This window comes from Simochromis diagramma, unplaced genomic scaffold (assembly GCF_900408965.1).
Source record: "Simochromis diagramma unplaced genomic scaffold, fSimDia1.1 OVJJ01000361.1, whole genome shotgun sequence".
Classification (NCBI taxonomy): domain Eukaryota; kingdom Metazoa; phylum Chordata; class Actinopteri; order Cichliformes; family Cichlidae; genus Simochromis; species Simochromis diagramma.
The window spans coordinates 17638719-17657634 of record NW_024386860.1 but is presented as its reverse complement, the minus strand read 5'-3'; the positions used below and the strand labels follow the sequence as shown (position 1 = coordinate 17657634).

Here is an 18916-nt window from a genome sequence, read left to right as displayed (position 1 = left end):
AACAGGTGTACCTAATGAAGTGACCGATAAGTGTATTTCAATCATTTGCACTCTCCCAGTAGAAACCTTCAGTCGACACGATGTCTTACAAAATAAGAAATATTATTCCGATTATTTCAGTAAAGAAGGAAATGCTTCCTTCTTCTTTTGTAATCGATTACATTTGAATTTTAACCAATTTAGTTGACAGATGTTTGTTTTTGTTTGTTTTTTTAAGAGTATAAACACATTTGTAAATTGTGAATTATTACTTGATGCACTCGCTTGCCCATTACAGTCACAGTTTAGTCGCCCATGGTTGATTTGTTTTCCTTTATGTTGTTTTATTTGATGAAGGGATTATAAAAACCACAAAGTTCTCCTTCCAGGTGACGATAAGAAAGGTGTGAAGCAGACAATGAGGTACAATCTCTGACACTTTTATTTTGAAACTATTTTTCCAGCCAAGACCGGAACTGAAGGAGACGTTTGAATCCAGACTCTGACTCTGAATAATGACATCAGCTGCATTTAGACTGATTCCACGTAAGCCTCACTTTAACGATGCAGCTGTCACTGCAGGTACAGGATAAGAGAAAAGAGATCCAGTGTTGTTTATTGCAGAAGCCCCCCTGGCAGGGACAAGACTGTCTGAGGTTAATCCTGGCTGAAATGTTTGCGTTTTCTGTTTCATTTTCATCGTACACTGAAAACATTGAGCTCCATCAAAAAGTCGGCTCCATCTGCTGGCAGGCTGAGGTCTTTTGAGGTGTGCAGGACATTACCGAGGAGCGCTGTGGTGGTTTCTGTAGGCTTTTATGTGGCTGTCTGCCACGGAGGGGCAGGAAGTGGCTTATAGGTAATGAGGGTCAGCTCTGTCTTGGGCAGAGGAGGTGAGTGAGAGGAGGATGTTTCCAAGCTAATGTCCGTTACGGACAGCACCTCTCACCCCCTGGATGGGACCGTGGAGGTCCTGAGCCGCTCCTGCTCAGCTCCTCCATCCCAGCAGCAGTCAGGCTGAGCATTATGCACACAGGAGGTATAATTTTTACTCCCACACTTTATATGATGGAGTCATATATAGTAACCATTTTCCTCAGTACAAACCACTCTTTTGTACACACTATTCATTTCTAATATGTCGCTTATTCACTTTTCTCCATTAAAACGAACGTTTTACACTTTGGTCTAATCACATGTCGTGAAGTCAGTATTTTAGGCATAAATCTTTTATTTTGTACCTCCCACCCCGTTAATGGCTCAGTCTAAATCCAGGCGCCACGTGACACCGCTCCGTTACTCAGACCTGACTCTCCTGCCAGCACGTGGGGGTTTCTGGAAGGGAAGAAACCATCGCATAAAACCACTGTTGCCATAACAACGGCTCTATACCTCTCCCTCCTCCTCTTCGTTCTCCATCCCTCTGCTGCTGCAATGCATAATACCCTCCTCCTCCTTCTCCATGCACCTCCCCCCCAGCCTTCGCCCATCCCAAAGACTGATTAGCGCGGCATCCTTGCGCTGACACGTAATTTCTGGAGCTCTGTGTGTGTGTTTGTGTGTCCTCACTCAGGAATGTGAAGCTCTGCTCGTTCTTAAAGGTCGAAAAGAAGATTTTCTCCCCTTGTGTGATCGTGAAATCTCTCCGATGTGGGAGAGAGACCATCTCTAACCTGTCAGTAGAAGGAGGCGCTTCGAGGAACTCAGGACGGAGCGCAGGATTTCTCCTCCAGAGGAGGATTCTTTTTACAGGTAAACGGGACTACGTTTGTTTCACAGGGAGAACAGACGGCCAGGAGGGCGCTGACGGTTTGGGTTCGACAGATTCGCGCTGTGAGACCGGAGGTGAGTTTAAAGACGGCTGCACTGCTGGAACGCACAGCGGGAATCGCGCACTTTTCCCAGAGACGCGCGGGATCACCGCCCGGTGCGTGCCACCTGTGCAGCTCATGCGCTGACAGCAGCCAAACCACGCATATCTGCGCGCACAGCGGGTGATTTCATAAGAGGGAAAACACAAGAGTCTTCCCCGAAAGGTTCTGCAGACAGCAATAACTCTGAGAGACGCAATACTGAGTCTTCCAAAGCCAAAGAGAGGCGCACGCTTCCCACTGCTTCCATTTGGCCCAGCCGAGCTCCGCTCCTCCGTTTTTAAACTCAGGTTGCCCACGAGGACAAAGTCAGCTCGGTGTTTCTTGTGGATTCATGAATGCAACATTTTGACTGGCTCTCGAGCTGCGCAGTCATCACCAGCTCTCACAAACTTCACGTCTTCCATTTCCAGCAGGGTTTCCATCATCCCCCACCAGCTGAGCTTCAAACACCGGGCTTCCATTGGCTCTTACATTGTGTGGTGCGTGCAGTGTCAATAAGGAGACCTGAGGGTGTGCCACGGAATATAAATAGTTGAACAAAGAGGCCGAAACCTGAGACCTGGTCTGATTCTTCCCTCTGGTAACTCTAGATGCTCAAACACTGAGAGGCGCAGAACAAACTGCTGCTGATGTGAGCTTTTTGCTGTTGTTGAACAAGGAGCAGAGCAAGAGGAGGACCCACCCACACCGCCCACCCCTCAGATAAACAGGAGGCGACTTTTAGTCACAGTTGGGACGTCTTTGGTGTGTTTACGCTCTGAGGGTTTCCAGATCTGTCCTGTCTGTGTATGTGTGTGTGTCTGTGTGTGCACTGTTGAGAGACGCCACCACCCCTCTGTCCTCCGTCAGGATGTCCGCGGTGAAGGAGCTGCTGCTGCTGCTGCCTCTGGTCCTCCTGGCACTTGAAGGTGAGTGGTGACCTCGCCTCGATGGTTTCTGTTGAGGTGTTTTCTGTTCTCTGTGTGCGTCCGACTGTTTGTCGTTCCACCGTGGAGCCAAACGCCCAGCTGTTCAAAATTTGAAATGAGATGAGGCCGTGTGGCGGCTTTAAAATGCCGAGCGCAAACGCACTCACACATACCGACGCAGCATCTGGTGTGTATCTTAAAAGTCAGGAACAATGTGTGCCTGTGTTCACAGAGTGGAGCGTCCATTAATGACTGCTTTTCATTATTTATTAACATACCCATTATGTTTGGTTAATCGTTGTGAAACGGATGTCGTCCAGTTTTATGTCGATAAACAGACCGAAGCTACAAACAGGCTGGAGAAGCTGGAGTCAGCGAGGATAACGTAAACAATTAAATGATCGATTAACTGGCAAAGATCAGTAACAGTGATGAGCTCCTGCAGAGCTGCCTGCTCTCTGAAGTTGAAGCTTGTTTTTTTATTTGCATGGAAACCAGGTTTAAAACTGGACTTGATCCTTTTGTTTGGTTTTAAGGTGCAAGGGTCCCGGGACAAAGATCAAAGTTGTGTTCAAGACATAGCTTTTCTGTCCTTCTGGGAATTTTTAGGTAGAGGAATTGTTTTGGGTGGTTCTATTAAGGACTCGGAACAAAAAGCAAACCAAACATCAAAAGCTCAGGAAAAGATGAGCCACATCAAACTAGAACTGATGTCTTGCCTTTTGCATGCAGCACATAATGAGACAGAATTCACACAAAGATAAATGTTGCTCGCACAAACACGGCAGGCTCGGTACCGTTAGTCTGCGTGGGTGGAGTGAATGTTGTGTCCAAATCATCTTCTAACCAGATAAGTTGTCAATCAAATCTTGTATCACATCGAACAAAGACGTGTGTTTGCTCAGTAACCAACGGTCTGACTGGTTACTGTTGAAACAACAACATCTGTCCATCTTTTGTGCAGTTTTTGCTGTTGAAACATGACGAGGGGGATAACCTCATGGCGTCTGCCATGTTTGCTAGCATCTGCACCTTCTGCCAATTTAGAGTCACCAGGTAACCTAACATGTCAGGTACGAGGTGCACAAAGAACAAAGACCTCAGGAAGGTTTAAACTCAGAACCTTGCTGTCACTCGATGAAGCATCGAGCCAGCGATGGACAAACCAGCACGTTTCTATGTTTTGCAGTTAAACAGTTAATCATTCAAACCTAAGACTAAAATTTACATTCTACCCAATTTTAAATATGAACCTTTGTACCGTTTTTGCCCTCCAAAACAAAAACATGTTTAGCCCTATGATACACGTATGTGTAGATTCTGCCCACAGAGAGAGAAATGGACTATCACCGTCCCCTGTTTTGCTGATGGAGTCCATCATTCATGCTTTTGTACACGCACTCTAAGACAGCTCAGCCTGCCAGCATCACGCTGCATGCAGGTGTGTGATTTGAGGGTTTTTTGAAGTGGAGCACTCAGGTGAAAACCATCATCCTTTGACTAGAACCAGCTCCCTCTGCTCCTTCTGGATCCTTTCAGATATCACGACTCACTTTCTTACCTTCACAGGAATCCAGTTACCGACATTTATTTATTTAAAGCACGAGAAACACCTTCCACTGATGTGCGAAAACAGCCTGAACCTCGCTATCCATCACATTTCAATTACTGCCAGTCTCATGAAACCTGCAGGCATTTGAAAATGTTTCTAAATGTAAAGCCATCGATTCATATATATAAACACAACAGTATGCAATTGAAATCAGTATTGGCCATAAAAACAAAGCATGCCTAACCAAGAGTGTTCTTTGATGAATTTCTTCAGAAACCTCAAAGCATTGAGAGTGAGATTTACTGAGCTCTTATCTCCATCAGCCAGCTGCTCTTTAACTCAGAACACTGCTGCACGTGGACGCGTTAACACGGCTTCATCCGCCCAAAGGTGAACACATGTCAGAGCTGCAGGAAAGCGATCTGGGCAAAGTACTAAGGTTACACAACGTCTGTCAGCGGGATGGACGGGTTGGTTGTGGGCCGGTGGGTTAGTTAAAGGTTAAGAGTCAGCTTCTACATCTGGAGCTGGAGACAGGGAAGATAGAAGGCGAAGCACCACACTGGATGGAAACTGACAAAGAGGAACAGAAGAGAGTATGAGATTATGAGCTTTTTGAGGATTTTTACCCCCCCAAACAAAAACACATTTTATTTGATGTTTTTAAATCCACCCAAAAAATGACTTTAGCTCACAGAAAAAAGGTACCCTGTATCTGATGACGAAATAATGATTACAAAATGGCTTCAGTATTTATGTAATATTTCTTTGTTTTGAAAAGAAGCCTGCTTGATATTTCACACGTATTTTGATTTTTATTTACAGATTTTAAGATTTACATCTTTATTTATCTTTATATTTATCTTTATATAATTTTCAGTGTTAGTGCAGACAGTGGTTGGGTTTCATATAATCGTCTTAAAAAAAGGCCGACTGTTGGTGCTGTAATTGTTCCAAACTGAATGGTACTGACCCAATACTGTTACAAGAAAAACAACATAACTCAAAGAAGAGGTGTCCCTCAAGGTGCCGTACTTGGTCCTCTGAATTTTTTTTTTGTTGATTTCTTTTTTTGATAGGATAAAAATTGTGAGAGACTTCTTTGTTTCTTTTGTGCTGTCATGTTTATATTGTTACGATGGTGCTCATATTTAAGTTTCAAATAACGAGGTCAGTGTATGAAACATACATAAACGTGCTGTGACTTGACTTTTTTTACTCCTGGGTCTGTGTGATATCATAGAGACCTGATATCCTGACATCAGACACAGATGCCCCGCCCACCTGCTGTGGGACAGCCAGTCAGGTGACAGTTGGCTTAAATGGGATGAGCCAAAGGAGCTTGTTTTACAAACACAATAAACTGAATAACGAACTTATTTTGAACTGTGAATCATGCAAAGCTGCCTGTGGAGCGCAGATCTGGGAATGAGGAGAATTGTTTCTGTTTGTCACAACCACGATCCTCTCTGTTGGTAAAAATCGAATGTTTGTCACATCGTTCATTTCAGATTGTGGGAAAAAACAATTGATCCGATAACAAGCTGCGGTTTTTAAAAAGCCACGACAATCACTTGACAGCACTGTGTGAGATTCCAAGCCTGACCCGAACCGTATTAAAGCTCTGCGCCCAAAGTTGTAACATGGCAGAGTCCTTTAGTCTGCGAATGGCTTGAATTCCACGATGTTTCAATAACGGCTCCATCGCCATTACATCAGTTCACTCCATCCTCTGCGTCACTAAGGAAGATTACATTACGGAGGAGCTCATAGCTTCGCCAGATAAGCTAATTATGAGTACTCTAGAGCTGCAGTGCACTAAACCTTTAAAAAGCAGCTCACATGATTTATGGCTCGCACTTATACAAAAACATGAGATGAGAAACCAGTTTTCAAGCATCTGTGTCAGGTGAGAAAATCTAAAAATAATCACCGTCTGTCCTCTTCACAAACCATTCTTCCTCTGCGTGTGCACTTTCAGCCTACGATGAAACTACAAAGTTTTGCAGCCCTTTCTTAAGAGGAATTAAATGCGTGGCACTGAAAGCTCAGAGATGCTTGGATCTCTTTTTTGGCCTCACACAAACAAGGAGCTGCTGATTGATGTGCTTCATCTGAATGCAACAGGAACAAAAACATGATGTTATGATGTTCGTCTTCTCAGGCTGCAGCTGCCGCTCGCCTCCGATTAGGAAGCAGCTTCGTTTTGATTCTGTTTCAGGCGAGATCCTTTCTAACCCATGAATCTGGAGCGAGAGACTGTGCCACGACCTAATTGCGGGCTTCGTGTGTCCCTCTCGATAGTTTCACAAACACGTGACAGGCAGACGCATGCACACCTGAGCCTCTGTTCATCCAGCTGTGTGGAGGTTTGTAATCCCGGTGAGATGCTGTTGCTGCTTTGAAGGGGAGGCTTTGATGGGCTCTGAAGGACGAGGTGACCTTCCACACAGCTTGGAGAGTAAAAACAATCACTGGGAACAGATTTGATCCAATAACGTCTTCGATAATATTGAAGGGAAAGTATTTTGGTTTAGCTTACAGGAAAAAACTGAAAACCTGTTGTAGACGTAATTACAGCTGAAGTGAAATCAAAGGATTTCTCTCCCTGGAGATGTTTTACAGCAGATATTAAAGCACAAATGTAAGTCCCTGGATGTACTGTGTGCCGTGTTGGGGAGTAACGGAATACATGTACCAGCGTTACATATTTAAAATATAAAATATGAGTAACTGTATTCCGTTACAGTTACCGTTTAAAAAGGTTGTATTCAGAATACAGTTACTTTGTTGAAATAAATGGATACTTTCCTGTTTCATATGTTCGGCTATGCCCGCTCTATTTTTGGTAATTCCAAGCTGGTGGAAACCCAAACAAAACACGCATTAAGATGCTCTAAAGTGGCCCATGTCACCCCTACTTGCGGCCCGTGGGTGAAGAAATATTTTAAAAAATTATTCAAAAAATATTTAATATGAAGGCAACAGGTAGAGTGTTACAGGCATCGCTCTAAACCAGCAGTCCCCAACCTTTTTTGCGCCACGGACCGGTTCATGCCCGACAGTATTTTCACGGACCGGCCTTTAAGGTGTCGCGGATAAATACAACAAAATAAAACCAGTACCGGTACCGAAAAAAGAAGATTTATTCATAACACACGTGAAAAGACCCAGGAAAACCGAGTTAATGACAAAGACGATAACAAAATAACGCTGAAAACCGATAAAAACCCTGAAAACCAGACATTTCACACCTGAGCCTCAACTCTCGCGGCCCGGTACCAAACGACTCGCGGACCGGTACCGGTCCGAGGCCCGGGGGTTGGGGACCGCTGCTCTAAAGAACGTAGCCTGATGGGCAGTGTAGTCCGTGCTGCAGGGAGAATGGACTGCCATACCCGTTATGTGTCTGTGAGCGAGGGAGGGAGAAAAAGGAAAAGTACGAGCTGTCACGGAGCAGAAACGGGAGCTGGAAGCATGTAAATATAATAATAACCTGCAGCCAAGAAGAGAGCCTGACGAGCCCAGCTGTAAGTAAGCTGTTAAGACTCGACTGTACACCGTGTTCCTCCGACGTTTTCGGAGACGTCTGTTACTCACTAGCTCGATAGCGAGCCGGGGGCTAGGCTCACTAGAGCCGTGAGAACACCGGACTCCCGGCAAATCGTTTTCAAACCCACCGCCGTCTTTCGCTACTCAGGTTAAACATGATATATAAGTCACTTAGATAACTTAAAATGTTATTGTTTGGCTTTTTTCAGTATTTTATTTGTTCCTGAGTAAATCGGTTTGGCTGAGATTAAAGTTATAGTTTTTACACAGCTGAATAAACGTCAAGCAGACAGCTGATCATCAGAAGTGTGAGATGCTCAGAATTTACTCCGGTGTCCTGTTATATTTTAGATAGCAAGGAGTTTATTAAACTTCACCAAAACAATCTGCAAATTTCATTAAAATTTAATAAACTATCATCTTGTCTTTATTTTTAGTTAGCACATACCTTAAACACTTAAAGCTGTAAGCTAATGATAGTTATATAAGAGCAGATGCTGCTGGTGCAATAAGCTGTACGTTTTACATATGTATGGAGGCCCAATACTGCCAATAAATAAATGAAATATTGTCAAATGTGCCAATAATATAATTCATATTACTAACAGTGCTACAGCTGAACATCAATAAATACAACATTTATATTTATTTTGTGTCTATTTTTTGTATTATTTTATTTTTGCATTATTTTTAGTTTAACGTTTTCCACTGTGTTCTTTTCAGTGTTTATTTATTTGTTCCTTTTTAACCCTGACCTCTTATTTTCACATTAACAAAATGCAGTTGGTCGAGTTGAATGAATGAACTGCAGTACAGTTGTTATGAAAGGGAAATTATCTGTAATATTCCCAGTAAAGACCTGTGGCTATAAACATGTCAACATTAACATTTTAACATGGGAGTCTGTGAGTGACTCGCCGTTAGGAGTCAGCCTCTAGTGAACATAAAAAATAATCTTTTTAAAAATAAACTGTTAAATAAATCTTATATTAAAATTGTTTATTTGTCAAATATCCAAACTGGAAACCCATGAAAGACATTGGAAATGTCATTTATGAAAGAAAAATGTAAATGCTTTTTACAGTTTTGTAATTTTTTTAATTAGTCTTTTTTCAGTTTAGTTTCAGCTGGTTTCCATGGTGATCTTGATTGTTTCTGTTTAGTTTTTATTGTTTAAAATTGTTCAGTTTTTTTTCTGAGGTTTTATTTAAAGTGATATATTACAGGAGTAAATTTAAGACCTAAGACATCCCAGCCAAGTAAAACAAGTTTCATATGTAGTTTTAGTTTCTAGCTCAGTTAGCTGTGATAAACTTTCTGCACTGGTATTGGTAGTTTTGGGGTCTTGTTTTGGTTTTTGAGCAGTTTCATTTAGATTTTGGAAACGGGGGAAAAGTGATGTGCAGCCAAACTCTGAGACCTCCGGGTCACCCCAAGCCCAGGACAGACTCTGCTCTTGCAGAGGAAAACACGAAGTAAAGCCCTGCGTCTGTGCCATCAAGTGGCGTCTTTGTGGAGTAAAACGAAAGCGAAGCTCTCGGAGCTGTGTGTCTTTTTGTTTCCCTTGTTCCAGTAGAAAGTCCCTCACCGGCTCTGTGTCGGGGGAAATGTCACGGATGCTTGGCATTAAACCCGGGTCATATATGCCCACGGTGTCTGTGGGTGTTGGTAACCCGGCCATGGAAACAGATGTCGTCCTCACTCATCTCTTTTCCTGTCGCTTATCCAATCCTCTTTTCTTCCTCTTGTGCCCAGTTCAGCAAATAATCTTGATCCTTTCTGTATTTTCTTTAGCCTCCTGTGACATGCTAAGCTAGCTCACCTCACTGGGTGGATGGTCTTTTTTGCAGTTAAGTCAGGTTGTTTTTGCTTTGTAGTCCTCAGGAGGCAAACGGCAACTGAAATGAGAGATTAACCAGCCTGTTGGGGGGGAAAAAGAAATCTCCTAATCTGCATTTTCTGGAATATCCGTTGCATAATCCTGAACCTCCGTCTGCAGATTATGCAATGGATTTGCACTTTTGATGCTCTGTGTTTGTGCACTGCTGCGGCTGCTGCTCTGAGGAATCGTTGCTCAGGGACTCTGCTGACTGTCTAGTCTGCACTTTGGATGCGAGCTCCTCTTTGTGTCTGCTTGCATGTTCGTCTCGCTGCCTTTTCGCTGCCTCAGCTTTGGACAGTCAGCAACATGCTTGCTCACCTTGCACAGTGTGGCCTCTGACTGCGTCACCAGCCTCCCTCCCTCAGGATCAGAGCCTCATGCTGTCTGTGTGTGTGCAGCTGGATTTACATCTGCACTGTAAACCTGAATGCATAAAGTAATTACACAGAATATGTTGCGTAAACTTAATATTAAACAAGGGGGGGAAGTATTTTGAGTTCCTGTGACATTTTCTCCTGTTGTGAGGAGTTTCTGATTAACATGCATTGATGGAACAATTTCATGGCACTCATTTCTGTTTCAACATGTGTGTCTGATGTCATCAGGTCAGTGGGTGTGGTGAGGTTTGCAGCAGCAAAGATTACAAATGTTGGTTAAAATATTCTGCATCACATGTTTGTTTAATTAGATTTATGAACGTTAAGCTGTTCATATTGTGCTAATCTGTGACAACATGAGTGCAGTGGGTTGACCTGCAAACATTAAACTACCTTCAAGTTCTGCAGTTCAATTCAGTTTTATTTATATAGCACCAAATCACAACAACAGTTGCCCCAAGGGGCCCAACAATCATATGACCCCCTATGAGCAGCACTTTGGCAACTGTGGGAATGAAAAACTCCCTTTTAAAAGGAAGAAACCTCCAGCAGAACCAGGCTCAGGGAGGGGCGGGGCCATCTGCCATGACAGGTTGGGGTGAGGGAGGAAGACCGAGATTAATAATGAGTAATGATTCAGTGCAGAAAGGTGTATAAACACATAGTGAGGGAAGAAGAAACACCCGGTGGGAACCCCCCAGCAGCCTACACCTGTTGTAGCATAACAAGAGAAAAGCAACAAAGGTCCTGCAAATACTGCAAAAAAGATAAAACTCAATCATCAAAAGTTTTATAGCAGTTTTAATTAATTTATATGTGAACTGAGCCTCGTCAGCTTGACTCGGAGTTGAACTTTCTCGGGTTTACAGTGTGGCTCTGCAGCCAGAGCGCTCTCCTCTATCCTCCTCCTGATCTCTGCTGTGGTTAGTTCCTGTTTTAATGTGTCTCTACTGTCTGTTTTCCAGGTCTCATGTCTTTAGTCTCATGTCAAACCCTTCTATGTGTCTCTGCACGTCCTCTTCCTGGTGTCTCTTTACTGCCTTCCTGTTTCCTTTCTTTGCTTTTCATGGTAGAATCTGTATCAGGTAAAGTCAGCAGTACACAGACCTGAGTCAAAATGTTGTTGCACATTAATGCTCAGCTGGAAACTTGGTGGAACCTCTTTGTAGAAAGAAATGGCTATCGTTTGATTTGCAGATGCTCCCCCTGTGGGATTTCACAGGGGCATTAACTGATGACTGACTCTCATCGACCTCTATTGGTGGCGAGGATTAGCCGCGGCGCTGACAGCTGGTGCAGCTTACAGCAGCGTGCAATTAACGCAAACAATCAGATCGCATTTGTAACAGAGACGAGAGCCAATTACAGCAGATATTAATCTGAAAGGGGAAAAAAATCAAATAAAGCAACAGCCTTGTGTTTTCTTCTGTCCTCTGAGCGGTGTGTGCAGACGGTGTTTGCCTCAGGCCTGTTTGGTGTTCAGCAGGCTCGCCTCCCAGAAAACCCCCAAACCCCGAGCTTACCCGAGCTCCCGCGCTTTAGAGCAAAGTCATGATTCAACTGTTTCAGATGTTTATAATAACATATGAGAAGAAGGTGCCGAGACTCGAGCAAGTGACAGCGAATGGTGGTAAACGAGTTCACCCAAACACACCCATGGGGAAAAGACTGTATATTTAAAGTGTTATAAACTGTTTATTAAAAATAGACACGGGCACCATTGTGGAGGTACGTAAGGACGACACGAGAGCTCGCCACGTTTTACTCCAACTTTAATCTCGGCTTCAACCAACCGAACTCACAAGGCGGCAAACACCTCCTACAACCCAAAAACATTACCCCTTCCCTTCTCGCTGGGTGTGAGTGGAGCCCCCTAGTGGTCTGCCACAGTATAATTTTGGGGGGGATGCCAAAAGCGTGCATACTTGTTTGGATGAGAGGGTGGAGCTCTGAATTATGAGCATTCATAAATTATGAGTTTACAACACAAACTCTAATAAAATCGGCTCACAGCTACCAGGCGTTGAACTAAAATCCAGTTCAACAAATCTTCTGACATCGTGACGAGTGAACCAGGCGTCCGGACTGACAGCTGCTGCTCTCTCTGAGCTCGCTCATCAGGACGCGCTTTCTGCCCAAAATGAAATACGGCTTGTTTGAATGTGGCTTTCCCCCAGGCACTCGTGTAATCACTCACCCCTGCTCTCCAAGTCCTCTGCAATCATTGCCCTCTGGCTCGGGTTCGGGTGTTCTCGGGTCCATCTGGGGGGTTTGTGGTCTGCTTCAGTCTCTTCTTGTAATGCGACAGCTGTCGGCTCAGTAGTGTTTGGGTTTATATTTGTGAAGCCTTAAATTGTGTTTTTAACTCTCTCTTCTCCTCCTTCCTCCCTTTTTTCCTCTCTGCAGTGCATCATACAGCATTGACCCCTCTCCTCTCCTGCTTCCCCGTCTCCCGTGCTTTTCCTGTAGAAATGGCTGTTAACGACTGATACCTGTGCTAACCTTCTCTTTCTTCCCTCTCTCATGTCTCCTCTTCCACGTCCCTCCGTGTGGTGGCTTTTCGATTGCGTGTTTCTTTTAAACGTCCCAGGAAGTAAAGGAACAGAGCGGCGTTTTCGCGTGCTCACGGACGACGTGCGGCTGCTGTTTAATGATTTTTCTGATCAGCGTTGTGTGCTGTGTGTTTCTGTCCTCTCCCTCATTCCCCTCCCCACCATCTTACGATTCAAATCAAACGCTTCCCAGAGGTGAGAGTTGAGAATAGCACAAGATCATTGGTTGAGAGCGATGCTGAGGCCGCAGTGGAAACTGCAAGGTGCAGTGTGAGACAGAAACATTTGGAGTTGCAGGTGTGTAACTCCTGGCCGATGAGAAGTATGTGTCATGATGATGATGGCATATATAGACTCACGCTTCTATATATGAATTTAGCTCAGTTAGCAGTGGCCAGAATGCAAGACAATGGTATCGCTCACTGCATCCTCTTTATTTCCCCCCAGGTTCAGTTAAAAACACCAGAAGTGAAAATGACGCCAAACAGAGAACCCAAACTTACCAAATCTAATCCATCTATGAGCTGAAACAATGAGGGGAAATAAAAAATTGCAAGAAAAAAAAATATGCCCGATACAAAAAACTTGCATGTAATGAGCATTGGGACCAAGCACGTAAAAGTCACGTAGCTAGCATTGTTTTCTCGAGTACAGTTTAGACAGTTTGCCTGCAAGTACTGAGAGAAAACACCAAATTCAGCCTTTCCCTCGAGTCACGGGCACATGACAGAGAGGAAGACGGCCACTCACCGCACTTGCCTCTGACCCCGTGACCCGCAAACAGGCCGAGAGACAGAAACTAACTGCGTCTCCCTCACCCTGCAGCTCCGCTGTGCCACGGGGCCTGCGTGGAAGTGGACTCGGACACAGAGGCTGTTATCAACGACGGCTTCAAGCTGGGCTGCATCTACTGTAAGATGAGAGGCGAGGTGGATGCCACGGCCACCGTCAAATGGTCCTTCAAAGGCTCAGGCGACAGCAACTTCTCAGACGTAAGATTTTAGCACAGAATATACAAGGAAGCTGACGTCATTCACGGTTTCTGAAGCCTCAGTGTTTGGTTGGTGTTTGGTTAACAAGCTGCATCCATAAACTGCGGAGGTGAAATGCGTGGCATGTACATACTGCCTATTCGGTGCTTTCACTTCTTGGATGCTGTGTTAGCACATTTAGGCCCACAGCAGTCATATTATTTATCAGATGGTTGGATGAGCTGTAGATGCTCTTCAAGCAGGGACCAAATCCTGTCAGTTATGCTTGCATATCCCTAAAATAGCAGTGGTGAAATTTATTTAGCCAGAAATATAGTAAAATGTTCTGAAGCTAGATGTTGGATGTCTCAACACACATGTCATCACAGCAGCCTCTTCTCTTCTGGGAAAAGGATGCCAATGCATTTATCATGAGGCAGAGCAGAGAGATGCATTTTCCATGACAGGTTTTCAGCACCGACTGAAAAATATCTTCTACTTACTTAAGGAGACACAACCAGGCACAGCAAAAGGCCATTACGCCTCATGCATACAGCAGGGAAGATCCCATTAGCCTTGAGCTGCCTTTTAGTTTCAGCATCCATTAATTCACCAGCAAGTGCAGATATGAGATGTAGGCTGCAGCTCAGTCAATATCGGGAAGAGATGTGGAGACCAGATGTCTGTTTCTTTAAACATGCATGAGTCACTGATCAATGGCTCTGAGCAGCATTCACAGAGAGTTGGAGGATGGCTGCGCTCGCAGCATTGGAAGATGGTGTGAATGCAGGAGGACGATTTATTCATCAAACAGCCTAAGAGCCACCTCGTCAGGCCAGGACTCTGCAGTCTATGCACACCTACAGGCCAGTGGACACTCTTTCCATGATGAGGATGTAACATCCTGGACAGGGAGGAACGCTGGTTTGAGGGCGGAGCCAAGGAGGCCATTTACGTGAAAAGGGAAAGACCATCTCTGAACCGAGGAGGGGGCCTAAGGGTCCATCTGTCACCATCTTGCAATGCTGTGATTGCAGCCATTCCCCAACTCTCTGTGAATGGGACTCATGGTTATTGATCAGTGGTCATGACAATTTGCATATTAAAGGAACTGACCTCCCAGCCCATTGTTCATTCAGTGGTGCTGGTTTCAGTCATTGTGCAAATGTCCTGTTTATAAGATTGGAAACCTGCAGTCAGACTGAAGAAGTCACCTGGATGAAACGTTTCTCCCACTTATGATGTCCAGATGAACAGAATCCACTTTCTGGGACTTCCTTACCTGGATGATTGAACATGCATCAAGACATATGAAAGATTGGACTGAGATCATCTGCAGAGGCTTATTGGAAGAGTTTCAGTCAGGTTTCAGAGCTCAGCACAGCACAGAAACAGCTTCAGTGAAGGTTACAAATGATCTTCTTATGGCCTCTGACAGTGGACTCATCTCTGTGCTTGTCCTGCTAGACCTCAGTGAGCGTTCGAGCGTTATGGAGTTCCACAGGGTTCAGTGCTGGGACCATTTCTTTACAGTATACATGCTTCTCTTAGGCAGCATCATTAGAAGACATAGCATACATTTACACTGCTATGCAGATGACACCCAGGTTGCACCTGTGTAGTTTATGGATGCAGTTTTCTAATCAGGCTTGTGTTGGGCGATGGCCAGAGCAGCACTCTACACTCTCCTTTCAAATATAGCTCCGAAAACCAAAACCTTTAAAATGCAGAGAGTCTTCTGTGTAATGAAATGATTAGAGTGATTTCATGTGAAGCCTGTAAATAAATATGATTTCACAACAAAGAACGTCAATCCAATCCAAGAACAGGTAGAGAAACACACAAGAAGTGTAAAATGATGTCTTTCCCTCCTCCGCCTCCTCTTCCAGCTGTACACTTATAAGGATGAAACCGGCAAGATCATTGACCCACGTTTCTACGAGCGTCTGGACTGGAACGGCAGCAAGCATACCAGGGACCTGCAGGATGGCTCCATCTACATCCTCAACGTGACCTACAATGACACTGGAACCTACAAATGCAAATTTAGCCGGACCCTCAAATACAGCAACTACGCCTACGAAAAGACCAAAGAGAAGAACATCACCATTAATGTGGTTGCACAGCGTAAGCACTGAACTCAAAACTGATTCATACTTCCTGTTCTGGTTTACTAATTTTTACATGAGTTCTGAGATGGGCCTCATTTCTCACACTAACCAGAGTTACTGAACTGGACATGCTGGCGGTGTTAAATGCCATTATCCGGCAGATACGATCACTTGGCGGGTAGTAAACCCGACACAGCACACAGACAGATGTCTGTGTGCTGTATCGGGTGTCAGTACAACACTCTGTTAATGCATCTTTTTAAGCAAGCTAGTATTTAACAGATTATTCGTCACTTTCCTCCTCTGGGAGAGAGCAGCACACCCTTCCAAAACAGCAGCCCTGGATGTTGAAAAATGGCGAGCAACACCCCGTCTCAGTGATGTCACCACTCAGTTCACTGCCAAAGGACACTTTGTGTGTAAATGAGCCACGTCAGCGGCTTTGAACGTGACGCTGGTTTAAAATACGTTGCAGCATCACATCACAAAGTGATTCATATTGTAGGTAAAGACCTGCAACCATACAGAGAAAACGGTTATTATCGTTTGTGCTGCCAAACAATTCGATTCTATTTCTTACTGATTTATTTATCACTCAAAATGCATCATGTAATCTAATTTTAAAAAAATGATACTGATGATGTAGAAGATGATGATGCACTTGGCTTTACAGGTTAAGCGCATCCTTTATAAATTCCCTTCCTAACAAAGATGAGAGACATGAGCTCTCCAGGGTCCTGATTCGGCCTGGGGGTCTCCTCTCAGTAATGAGGTCAGTCTATGCTTAAGTAAAAGAAAGATTATGAGTTAAACACTCATTTTCAGACACTTTTTTTCTCCTCTTGGATCTTTATGATGTCATAGAGGGCCAGGTGGAGGTAAAACAGCTTGTTTCAGAGGGAGGATGAACTAAGATCGAATCAAGACAATTGAAGATTTTTGAACTATGTGAAGTTCAGGAAATGATGATTTTAAATCCAGGAGTCGTATCTTTGTAAAACTCGTATTGCATAAACATCCAAATTAACCCTGTGCGTGTCTCTAGTTACCCGGGGAATGGCGTCCATCCTGTCTGAGGTGATGATGTACGTCTCCATCATCGGGCTGCAGTTCTGGCTCTTGGTTGAGATGATTTACTGCTACAGGAAGATCTCGGCTGCAGGAGAGGAGGCTCTGAGAGAGAGCGCGTGAGTACCGCCTAAAGCACACGAGCAGTAGCAGGACTTTGTTTCCAAAATCCCGCCGGGCCGTCCAAATGTCCCGACTTTCATCTTCCGACCTCGTTTTTCCATCCTACTGTTTCAATCTGCTGTTTTCAACATGACATTTTCCTTTTCCTCTCACTGAGCTGACATCTTCTGATTCTTGTTTCTCTCCTTTTTCCTTCTCGCTTTCTTCCAGGGAGGAGTATTTAGCTATAGCATCGGAAAGTAAAGATAATTGTGCAGGTGCACAAGTGGCAGAATAGCACGGGTAGGTCTCGATCACCACGAAATTCCATATTTAGTTTCTTTTGTTTGCTTTTTCATTTTAAGAAGATGCAAAAAGGGCGGGTTAGGAGGTCATGCAGTAGTCAGATTACATCCAAGAATCACGCAGACACATAAGAACACATGTGTAAGTAGTTTTCATGTCAACATACAAGTCATGCATTTGCAGCAAAGCTCACTGTGGGTCAGGTCTTGCTTTACTTTTCTCATCATTTTACTGAATTCTGATTTTGCTTTTACATAAATTAATAATGAAACTTGAAAAATTCCAGTAATTATGTGTTTTGAATCAGTCTGGTGACCCCAGGCTTTACAAGCGCCTCTTGTTAGATAGCTGCACTCAGGCGGGAGATCTTCAAAATAACATAATAACATCTCGAGGAACATTTAGAGAGCACTACATGACATTAATCCTTCAGATTTTATGCTGTAAGAACACCTGATCCTGTGCTCACAGCACAGCTCTGTCCAGAAAACCAGCACTGGCAGGTCCACCACTGCTGTGGGCCTGCGGTGTGCTCAGAGATGGAAGCAGGTTCACACTGAGCATGTGCAACAGACACGAAAGAGTCTGCAGACGCCACGGTGACTCTTCTGTTGTCGACACCTGTCACGACTGGGTGGGTCAGCGATGGTCAGGGAGGACCGCGCAGACCTCCACCTGTTAGCCGACAGCACCCTGAATGCTGTTAGGTACCACCATCAGCTGGTGAAGTGGGCGGTGCGTTACTCCTGCGGGACAGTCTTCACTGGCCAGCTTCATGTGGTCATGCAAGCAGTTGTAGATTATTGATGATTGGCGTTGTCACCGGCCAACCCTCAGATTTGCCAGACCTGAATCCAGCAGAGGAGCTGTGGAGTTTACATATCAGACCCACAGACCTCATCAGGAGCAGTCAGGAGTGCTGCACACCTCTGAGCCACATCACACTGATGAATGATGTGGGCTTTTTATGGCCCCTGAACCTCATGTTTGAAACCCGTGCTTTAAATGTAGTTTATCAGATGTAAACTGAGCTCGCTGCCTCACATCGCTCGCTGTCAGTGACTCACAGTTTTCTTTGTTTTTTTAAATCTTCAGTTCGGGGAAACGTTCAAGGCGGCTTCTTTGAGGAGTTGCTCGTCCTCTTGTGTGCCCTCTCCTCCTCTCACCATCCTCTCCACAAGCTGGAAACATGGAACCACAGCGAGGAGACAGATCTTCATGGAAAGTTTTTTTTTTTTTTTCTAAAGTGACTTTCTGCAGCAGCATGAAGGACGGACTTTCAGAGGGAACGCACGGATGCATCAGCTCTTTGTTAAGCTGGACAGAGGGAGGGAGTCATGCTGTATATAGGTGTATACGTCTGCACAGAACACATGTAGGGTCTATAATACGCTATGTATTCACTAACTGCATGATTACAAGCTTATCAAGAAATACTTCATCACTCTCCATGTGTTGGTGCCGGTGAGCGTTAAAATCACTGGTTTCCTCTGCAGGTTCACTAAACTGTGGAGCCAAATAAAAACCGTTTATCATCCTTATCTATATAACCATGATAATCAGTTTATACCACAAAATAATGTAAAATACAAATATAAGTGCTGGTCTATCTTACGTGCGGCTCACTGTTCATCAGCCGGATAAAGTGTCCAAACACCTTTTACCCTGCAGCACGTGGAGTT

General features: G+C 44.4%; 1 protein-coding gene across 2 annotated transcripts; it reads left to right on the top strand.

Moving 5' to 3' along the window:
• Window positions 1–1380: 1380 nt before the first annotated feature.
• Window positions 1381–18775, top strand: scn1ba (sodium channel, voltage-gated, type I, beta a). Of its 2 annotated transcripts, XM_040031242.1 has the most exons (6): window positions 1384–2761; window positions 13502–13668; window positions 15537–15774; window positions 16804–16945; window positions 17160–17231; window positions 18330–18775. In XM_040031242.1, exons 1-5 carry the CDS (start codon window positions 2704–2706, stop codon window positions 17224–17226), a joined length of 672 nt encoding a protein of 223 aa, XP_039887176.1. In that variant the 5' UTR covers window positions 1384–2703; the 3' UTR covers window positions 17227–17231; window positions 18330–18775. The 2 variants fall into 2 exon arrangements, with proteins under 2 accessions (XP_039887177.1, XP_039887176.1); XM_040031243.1 differs by lacking the exon at window positions 17160–17231 and having other exon boundaries at window positions 1381–2761.
• The last annotated feature ends 141 nt before the right edge of the window (window positions 18776–18916 follow it).

Coding starts and splice junctions, on each gene's coding strand:
- scn1ba (XM_040031242.1), top strand. CDS start 2,704: ATGTCCGCGGTGAAGGAGCTGCTGCTGCTGCTGCCTCTGGTCCTCCTG. Junction 13,669..15,536: donor GCGACAGCAACTTCTCAGAC/GTAAGATTTTAG, acceptor CTCCTCTTCCAG/CTGTACACTTATAAGGATGA. Junction 16,946..17,159: donor GAGGCTCTGAGAGAGAGCGC/GTGAGTACCGCC, acceptor GCTTTCTTCCAG/GGAGGAGTATTTAGCTATAG.